General features: G+C 44.0%; 1 protein-coding gene across 1 annotated transcript; it reads right to left on the bottom strand.

The window, feature by feature from the left end:
- Positions 1 to 457: 457 nt before the first annotated feature.
- On the bottom strand, positions 458 to 8,900 carry LOC147716738 (uncharacterized). Its single transcript, XM_086920428.1, has 3 exons — positions 8,463 to 8,900; positions 1,817 to 2,032; positions 458 to 715 (listed from the first exon to the last, which is right to left on the bottom strand). Exons 1-3 carry the CDS (start codon positions 8,898 to 8,900, stop codon positions 458 to 460), a joined length of 912 nt encoding a protein of 303 aa, XP_086776554.1.
- Between the last annotated feature and the right edge of the window lie 879 nt (positions 8,901 to 9,779).

Below are 9,779 nucleotides of genomic sequence, written 5' to 3'. Positions count from 1 at the left end.
CAAAGTGAAGGAATAGTGATGGGGTTTCCTATGAGGGTGTATGTACCTCATTCGGTGGAGATTCTGCTCATTAGAACAACAAGCATTTACAATGCAATGGTTTCGCCTATGTTAAAGTTTGAGCTTTTGGTATTGCTTTTGACAAATGGTCTTTTCTAACTTTTTTGAATTATGTGTAAAATGTTGATGTGTTTTACTTTACACAGAAATATGGATTGCATTTATAATGCAATTAGTCGCAGATGCACAGTGAATTTGAATACAAGTTATTTTATAAAGCATGTTAGCATTTTCTTTAGAGCTTTAATATATATCATAGCACAGTAATATATATTTATGTACTTTGTATATAATAATGAAAAGACAAGAAAAAAAGTTTAACATGTTTTATTAAAGTAAATAGATTGTATTTTTTTATATTACTTTTTATCAAAGCAAAGTTTTGTGCAGTATTTTATTAGTCAAGTATTTGTATGATGTGTCCATTTTGGAAAATCACATTAACTGTTTTTGGTAGGTGTTGTATTAATGCTTCTTCAAAGTCATCAACGTCGGCTGGTATATTCAAGTAGTCCATCAGAACTGTATTATTTATGTCAACGGATTGACAGTTTTCTGCATTTTCAATGTGTACTGTAATAGTACACTGTTCGTGATTTGTGTTTTCAATTGTATATATTGCTAACTTAATTTCTTCTTGTGGCGGTTGTATTTTCTGTGAAGAAAAAAGAAATGTGTTAGTTGCTTTAGTAGTTTTTTTTCTCATGTTTTTTCTTTTTGTTGACCTAAAGATTTTTTTTTTAGTTATATTCAGGGACAAATGAAGTTAATACATGGTGAAGGAATTGAAGATCACATTTATGTGAGTAAATATATTACTTGGTTATTATGATATAGTCTTTAGTAAAGGGCTAGAGAGTATGCTGATAGTGTTAGAGTTAGTAGTAGTTAAAAGAGGTTTTATTATATAGTGAGTATTAGGTAATATTAGTTAGTTGTAGAGTTGTATAGTAAGTATTGAATACAGTAGAGTGTGTGTGGTGACTAGTTGAGTTATTAGTAGACAGAGAGTAGCAGTTAATATAGTCTTTTTTAGTGTTGTAGAGTATTTGAGGGATTTTTTAAGTAAATTGTAGAGAGTGAGTATTAAAGCGTTAGTATTAAGTAGTATTAATGGTGAGTAGCAATAGTAGTATTAGTGTAGTTAGTAGAGAGTATTAGTGAGTTTAGTAGTATTGAGTAGTAAGAGGAGTAGCATATAGTCTAAGCTTTTAGGGAGTAGCATATAGTGTAGATTTATTAGTATAGGCTTATTTGAGAGTAGTAGTTAGTTTAATAGAGTTGGTAAAGAGGGAGTAGATATTTGTGGGTACATTTTTTTTATATTTGTTGAGTATACAGTACAGTAGTAGAGTGAGTAGTATATAGAGTATTAGAGCGGTATTACAAAATCTTTGTAGGAAAGTGTGAGTATGAAAGTGAGAGTAGTAAAGGGAGAGTAGGTAATTTGAATTTGTGAAAAGTGAGTTTTGAATAGAGCATTATTTTTAGAGTAGTAAAGTGTTAGTTTTAAGTAGGGAGTAGTAAAAAGTGAGTAGTAAAGTGCTAGTAGTGTATCAAGTAGGAGATCGTATTATTGACTCTTGTAGTCGTGATTAGTAGAAATTGTATTATAGAGCTATAGTTGTATATAGTAATTAGTAAGTTGGAGAGTTATTAGTAGTGTGTTATTAGAGTATTAGAAAGTTAGAAAAAGTTTTTATTATAGATTTAGTAATAGAGCAAGGTATAATATTGTATAAATAGTTTTACTTACGTGAAATTGCATATTCCGCGTTGTATTTAATATTTTATTGTTGTTAAATTCGTGCACTGTTCGGTGAATTATTTTTACGTAGGAACTGATTTGTACTGGGAAATCTGTGGCATCTCTCCAAAGTGTTATTTTGATTGAGTCAGTTGTATCGTTTACAGTTATTGATTTAAGTTTTGTTTCTTGGCCAGCGACAAAAATCGTTTTTGTTTCTTCTTCCTGTAAGACAAATTGAAATATTTCTAGCAAATGTTTTTACAATGTTATAGTGTGGGTGTTGAAGAGTGGGTGTGAGAGTGTGGATTGTGAAAGAATGTGTGTGTAAAGAATGTAGTTGTGAAAGAGTGTATTGTGAAAGAGATTGCGGGGGTGGAAGAGTGTGTGCGGAAGAGTGTTTTGGAAAGAGTGTTTGCGAACTGTTGTGTGTGTAAAGAGTGTGTGAAAGGGTGTGTGTGTAATGAGTTGTGGAAGGGTGTGTGTGAAAGAGTGTTTGTCGAAGTGTGGATGTGAAAGATTGTGTGATAAAGAATGTGTTTGAAAAAGTGTGTTTGAAAAAGTGTGTTTGAAATTCTTTTTCTGAAAGAGTGTGTGTGAATGGCTGTGTGTGAATGGCTGTGTGTGAATGGCTGTGTGCGAATGGCTGTGTGTAAATGGCTGTGTGTGAATGGCTGTGTGCGAAAGGCTGTGTGCGAAAGGCTGTGTGCGAAAGGCTGGGAGCGACAGAGTGTGAGAGCGACAGAGTGTGGGAGCGACAGAGTGTGGGAGGAAAAAAAAAGTTGTGAAAAAGTTGACATTGCCTCACGTAAGCAACACCATTGGAGTTTGCAGATTTGTTCTCACCTGCACTCACTTTCTCATCATAAGCACTTGTCAACTTATAGCCTCTACACATGCCCTCTTAAACATGCACTATTTACACTTGATCTCTCTGTACCTGCCCTCTCTGGAAAACACCCTCTTTGCACACGCCCGCTTTACACATGCCTTATCTTCACTTGCCCTCTCTACACACGGCTCTGTGCAGAGAGATCATATGGAGAGAGGCATGTGCAGAGAGGCTGTGTGTTGAGAGGCTGTGTGCAGTGATAGCGCATGTTGAGAGGGCATATGCAAAGAAGAGTGGGGAAGATACAGAGGTAGGGTAGGAAGGAGAAAATGCAAGAAGGAGTGTGAGGTCAGAAAATAGTGGGAGAGCAAGAGAGAGGGCAGAAGGGAAAGGGAGGGCATGTAGGAGGGCAGGAGTAAGAAGGAAGAGAGGTCAAAAGGAAGAGAGGGCAGGAGAGAGAGGGAGGGCAGGAAGGAAAAGAGGCAGAAAGGAGAGGGAGGGCAAGAAGGAGTGGGAGGGCAGGAGGGAAGGTAGGAGTGTGTGAGAGAAGGCAGAAAGGAGAGGGTGGCAGGTAGGAGAGGGAGGTCAGGAAGGAGAAGGAGGGCTAGAGGAGGAGAGGACAGGAAAGAGAGAGAACAAGAGAGAGATGGAGGACAAGAAGGTGAAAGAGAGCAGAAGAGAGAGGTGGAAAGGGAGGGCAGGAGGGAGTAAGAAGGCAAAAAAGAGAGGGATGGTAGAAGAGAGAGAGCAAGAAGGAGGGCAGAGGGAATAGAGTGAGAGAAGGCATAAGGGATAGGGAGGACAGGAAAGAAGAAGAGAGCAGGAAGGAGGGCAGAAGCGATAGAGTGTGAAAAGAAAAGCTAAGGAGTGCAGGATAGAGTGAGGAGAAAATGGGGAGGTAGATGGAGAGTGAAAGGCAGGAGTTTGAGAGATGTAGAGGGAGGGCAAAAGGAAGGGATATTGAAACAGAAAGGAGAGAGAACAAGAGAGAGATGGAGGACAAGAAGGTGAAAGAGAGCAGAAGAGAGAGCTGGAAAGGGATGGCAGGAGAGAGTAAGAAGGCAGAAGAGAGAGGGATGGCAAAAGAGAGAGAAAGCAAGAAGGAGGGCAGAGGGAATAGAGTGAGAGAAGGCAGAAGGGATAGGGAAGACAGGAAAGAAGAAGGGAGCAGGAAGGAGGGCAGGAGCGAGAGAGTGTGCAAAATGGAAAGATAAAGAGAGAAGGATAGAGAGTGAGGAGAAAATGGGGAGGTAGATGGAGAGTGACGCCAAAAGTGTGAGAGAAGACAGGAGAGAGAGAGGGCAAGAAGGAGAGAGTGTAGGATGAAGAGAGGGCAAGAGGGAGAGAGATGGAGACTGAGTGCAAGAGAAGAAGTGATAGATGTAGAAGTTAAGAGCGAGATAGTGGAGGAAGGGAAAATGAAAGAATAAGATATAGAGAGAGTGCAAGAGGGAGAGTGAGGGCAGGATGGAGGGGAAGGGCAGTAGTAGGAGAGAAGGAGAGATGTTAGAAAGAAAAGGGGAGGTAGGAGGGATGTAGGGTGAGGAAAGAAGGTAGAGAGGGCAAAGAGAGGATGCTCAAGACGGTGGTGGAGAGCAAGAGAGAGTAGCAAAAGAGAGGAAGAGCAGGAAGGAGGGGAGGGCAGGAGAGAGGGCAAGAAGGGTAAAGGGTGATAGAGTGCAAAAGAGAGAGGGGGCAAGAAGGAGAGAGAAGGCAAAAGAAAGACAGCAGAACATAATGGGAGGGAGGGAAAAGGAGAGAGTGGGAGAGAGGGAGGGAGGGCAAGAAAGAGAGGGCAGAAGGGAGAGAGAGGGCAGGTATTAGTGTAGTAATATAGATAGAAAAAAGAAAAAAAAGTTGTGAAAAAGTTGGCATTGCCTCATGTAAGCAACACCATTTGAGTTTGCAGATTTGTTCTCACCTGCACTCACTTTCTCATCATAAGCACTTGTCAACTTATAGCCTCTACACATACCCTCTTAAACATGCACTATTTACACTTGATCTCTCTGTACCTGCCCTCTCTGGAAAACACCCTCTTTGCACACGCCCTCTTTACACATGCCTTATCTTCACTTGCCCTCTCTACATACGGCTCTGTGCAGAGAGATCATATGGAGAGAAGCATGTGCAGAGAGGCTGTGTGTTGAGAGGCTGTGTGCAGTGATAGCGCATGTTGAGAGGGCATATGCAAAGAAGAGTGGGGAAGATACAGAGGTAGGGTAAGAAGGAGGAAATGCAAGAAGGAGTGTGAGGTCAGAAAATAGTGGGAGCTACAGAGTGTGGGAGCGACAGAGTGTGGGAGTGACAGTGTGGGGGAGTGTGGGAGCGACAGTGTGGGAGCGACAGAGTGTGGGATCGACAGAGTGTGGGATCGACAGAGTGTGGGAGCGACAGAGTGTGGGAGGAAAAAAAAGTTGTGAAAAAGTTGACATTGCCTCACGTAAGCAACACCATTGGAGTTTGCAGATTTGTTCTCACCTGCACTCACTTTCTCATCATAAGCACTTGTCAACTTATAGCCTCTACACATGCCCTCTTAAACATGCACTATTCACACTTGATCTCTCTGTACCTGCCCTCTCTGGAAAACACCCTCTTTGCACACGCCCTCTTTACACATGCCTTATCTTCACTTGCCCTCTCTACACACGGCTCTGTGCAGAGAGATCATATGGAGAGAGGCATGTGCAGAGAGGCCGTGTGTTGAGAGGCTGTGTGCAGTGATAGCGCATGTTGAGAGGGCATATGCAAGGAAGAGTGGGGAAGATACAGAGGTAGGGTAGGAAGGAGAAAATGCAAGAAGGAGTGTGAGGTCAGAAAATAGTGGGAGAGCAAGAGAGAGGGCAGAAGGGAAAGGGAGGGCATGTAAGAGGGCAGGAGAGAGAGGGAAGGCAAGAAGGAAAAGAGTCAGAAGGGAGAGGGAGGGCAAGAAGGAGTGGGAGGACAGGAGGAAAGATAGGAGTGTGTGAGAGAGGGCAGAAAGGAGAGGGCGGCAGGTAGGAGAGGGAGGGCGGGAAGGAGAAGGATGGCTAGAGGAGGAGAGGACAGGAAAGAGAGAACAAGAGAGATGGAGGACAAGAAGGTGAAAGAGAGCAGAAGAGAGAGGTGGAAAGGGAGGGCAGGAAGGAGTAAGAAGGCAGAAAAGAGAGGGATGGCAGAAGAGAGAGAGAGCAAGAAGGAGGGCAGAGGGAATAAAGAGAGAAGGCAGAAGGGATAGGGAGGACAGGAAAGAAGAAGAGAGCAAGAAGGAGGGCAGGAGCGAGAGAGTGTGAAAAGAAAAGCTAAGGAGTGCAGGATAGAGAGTGAGGAGAAAATGGGGAGGTAGATGGAGAGTGAAAGGCAGGAGTGTGAGAGATGAAGAGGGAGGGCAAAAGGAAGAGAGATTGAAACAGAAAGGAGAGAGAACAAGCGAGAGATGGAGGACAAGAAGGTGAAAGAGCAGAAGAGAGAGCTGGAAAGGGAGGGCAGGAGGGAGTAAGAAGGCAGAAGAGAGAGGGATGGCAGAAGAGAGAGAGAGCAAGAAGGAGGGCAGAGGAATAGAATGAGAGAAGGCAGAAGGGATAGGGAGGACAGGAAAGAAGAAGAGAGCAGGAAGGAGGGCAGGAGCGAGAGAGTGTGCAAAAAGGAAAGATAAAGAGAGAAGGATAGAGAGTGAAGAGAAAATGGGGAGGTAGATGGAGAGTGAAGCCAGGATTGTGAGAGAAGACAGGAGAGAGAGGGCAAGAAGGAAGGAGTGTAAGATAAAGAGAGAGGGCAAGAGGGAGAGAGATGGAGACAGAGTGTGGGAGCGACAGAGTATGGGAGCGACAGAGTGTGGGAGTGACAGAGTGTGGGAGTGTGCGAGTGTGGCTAAAAGATTGTGTTTGTGATGTGATGTGATGTGAAAAGCACTTGTATAGCGCGGCTTACACCATACGGTTTCTTGGCGCTTTGGCGTGAGGGGGAAAAAGCATTAGCAACAGAAAGAAAATAAAAAGATCCAGAGGGATTAGTCATAGGCCAAGTGAAAAAGAAATGTTTTCAGCAGAGACCTGAAGCGAGTGTAAGAGGGAGCAAGTCACAGCTCAATGGGTAGAGAGTTCCATAAGGAGGACGCGAAGAACGAGAACCGGAGGCCGCCAAGTCTCTTACGCTTAAATCTCGGGACTTTGAGAAGAGCCAGATGAGAGGAACGCAGGTTCCGTGAAGGGACATGCGGGTGCAGTAAGCCAGAGATAAAGGACGGGCCAGTACCCAATAGGGTTTTGAAGATCGTACAGCCTAGCTTAAATTTACAGCGCTCGGACACCGGCAGCCAGTGGAGTGATTTTAGCAAAGGATGGACATGATGGTGCCTGGGCTGGTGATATATTAGGCGGGCAGTCTGATTTTGGACCAGCTGACGTTTTTTGAGATGGTAGGCTGGGATCCCGACGTACAAAGAGTTGGCGTAGTTCACCCTAGAGATGACTAACGCCAACAGGGCCAGGGTAAGGGCTTCCGTAGTTAGAAAGCCGGTATTCTTCTTAATTTTCCTCAGCTGATAAAAGCTAGAAGACACCGTAGCACTGATCTGAGCCTTCATTGTTAAATCCTGACTAATAATGACTCCTAAACTTATGGCCGATTTAGCTGGCACCGGAGCAGCGCCCAGACTAGAAAGCCAATAGGTGGAGCTCCAGGGATTGGAGAGGCCCCTGAAAGGACCAATTCGGTCTTGTCGGGGTTGAGCTTTAGTTGGTTAGCCCCCATCCAATTGCTAATATGGCAGAGGATGGTTTGAAAGTCAAGGACCGACTGGTGCGAGGAATCAATATTAAACACCAGCTGGATGTCATCCGCATAATTAAATGCAGTGACATTCATGCCACGCAGAGACCGAATCAAAGGAGTAAGATATAAATTAAAAAGAAGAGGGGATAAGGAAGAGCGCTGCGGGACTCCACAGGTCAGCCCAACTCTGTCGGCCGTGAAGTGGGAGAGTCGCACCGCCTGATGCCGATCGGTCAGGAATGAGCTAACCTACCCAAGGGCCGTGCCCCGGATGCCAGCCTCCCTGACACGGCCGACCAAAATATCATCGTCGACCGTGTCAAAAGCGGCCGACAAATCCAGGAGCACTAGGGCCTGGCTGATGTCCGAGTCAGCGCCCCTGCGTAGTTCTTCCATGACAGAAAGAATGACTGCTTCTGTCGAGTGGGCAGGCCTGAACCCAGCCTGTTGAGAATCCAAAAAATGAGATTGTTCAACAAACGAGCTCAGGGTATTGGCCACGTGAGACTCAAGGACTTTACTAAGAAAGGGGAGAAGAGATATGGGGCGGAAGTTGCTCATGACCGCAGGATCGCCCGTGGGCTTCTTCAGGATGGGAACCACTTCCGCAGTTTTAAATGAACTTGGGACAAAACCAGAGGAAAGGGAGAGTTTCAAGAGAGTCAGGGGAGGGATGGGACAAACGGTGAAGATCTCGCAAAGAACCGATGGAGGACAACAATCTGTCGGGGAGCCCGAGGTAACCTTACTCAGAAGGGCAGGGAAATCCTCTTACAGAATAGAGGGAATCTGAGTTAACAGCGGAATATTTTGTGAGGGCAGAGAAGTATTGGCAGCAACACCAGATTCAGTAGAGGCCACAGGAAGTGTGTTTGTGAAAGATTGTGTGTGTTTTTTGTGTGTGAAAGAGTGTGTGCGAATGAGTTTGTGCGAAGAGTATTTGAAAGATTGTTTTTGAAAGAGTGTTTTGGAAAGGGTGTGTGTGTAAAGATTGTGTGAACGGGTGGGTGTGTATAGAGTTTGTGAAAGGGTGTGTGTGAAAAGTATGTGTAATTTTTATGAGCTTACTTCAGATATTGTCCCCGATATGCTCATCAATGTGCGTAATTTTGCTCCTTTGACAGTTTTTATGGGTGAAATTGGTGGAGCAGGTGGTTGTAGAATTTTGTCTGCCTCCTGCATTATTTCCTGAGGAATAGTTAAGGGTATTAATCTTGATATCTTAGTTTGCTTTGTGATGATTAGCACATTGTTCTTTGTTAGGAAATTCCGAATTATTATTGCATTTCCTTCTTTTGTTTGTTGATAAAAGTCCTCATTGTAGCATGTTGCTTTTATGGAAGCACTGTGATCAGCTAGAGCAAGGTGATATAATACTCTGTCCTCTTGTTTTGCGTTCTTATAGTATGTTTTTGTTGAACATTTCACAATGTTAGCTCTGATGGATTTTTGGTAAGGTTTGCTTTCCGCTTGTTTTGTTTGTTTGAGTTCTTCTATGGAAATCATCTGAAACGAGAGTAAATGTTAGTACACATTCTTGACATGTTTTCCCCTTTGTAATTAGCTGGAATAAAAGTACATGTTAAAGTAGATTGTTTGCATTTCAAACTGCTACCCATAATGCTTTGTGATCACTATAATATGATTTTAATGTACCATAGTGCATTAGATCGACATTATTGTAGATATGATCTAATGTTGAAATGTAGTCTGTTGTGTATTGTTGTACTTTTTGCTGACATTGAAATTGTTCAAGCATATATTTTAATACCAAAGTTGTGTTTTGTGATGTTTGTGTTAAATCTATGTTGAAGTCTCTACACATGCCCTCTTAAACATGCACTATTTACACTTGATCTCTCTGTACCTGCCCTCTCTGGAAAACACCCTCTTTGCACACGCCCGCTTTACACATGCCTTATCTTCACTTGCCCTCTCTACACACGGCTCTGTGCAGAGAGATCATATGGAGAGAGGCATGTGCAGAGAGGCTGTGTGTTGAGAGGCTGTGTGCAGTGATAGCGCATGTTGAGAGGGCATATGCAAAGAAGAGTGGGGAAGATACAGAGGTAGGGTAGGAAGGAGAAAATGCAAGAAGGAGTGTGAGGTCAGAAAATAGTGGGAGAGCAAGAGAGAGGGCAGAAGGGAAAGGGAGGGCATGTAGGAGGGCAGGAGTAAGAAGGAAGAGAGGTCAAAAGGAAGAGAGGGCAGGAGAGAGAGGGAGGGCAGGAAGGAAAAGAGGCAGAAAGGAGAGGGAGGGCAAGAAGGAGTGGGAGGGCAGGAGGGAAGGTAGGAGTGTGTGAGAGAAGGCAGAAAGGAGAGGGTGGCAGGTAGGAGAGGGAGGGCAGGAAGGAGAAGGAGGGCTAGAGGAGGAGAGGACAGGAA

This window comes from Lissotriton vulgaris, chromosome 5 (assembly GCF_964263255.1).
Source record: "Lissotriton vulgaris chromosome 5, aLisVul1.2, whole genome shotgun sequence".
NCBI classification, from domain to species: Eukaryota; Metazoa; Chordata; class Amphibia; order Caudata; family Salamandridae; genus Lissotriton; species Lissotriton vulgaris.
This window is presented reverse-complemented; position numbering and strand designations above follow the sequence as displayed.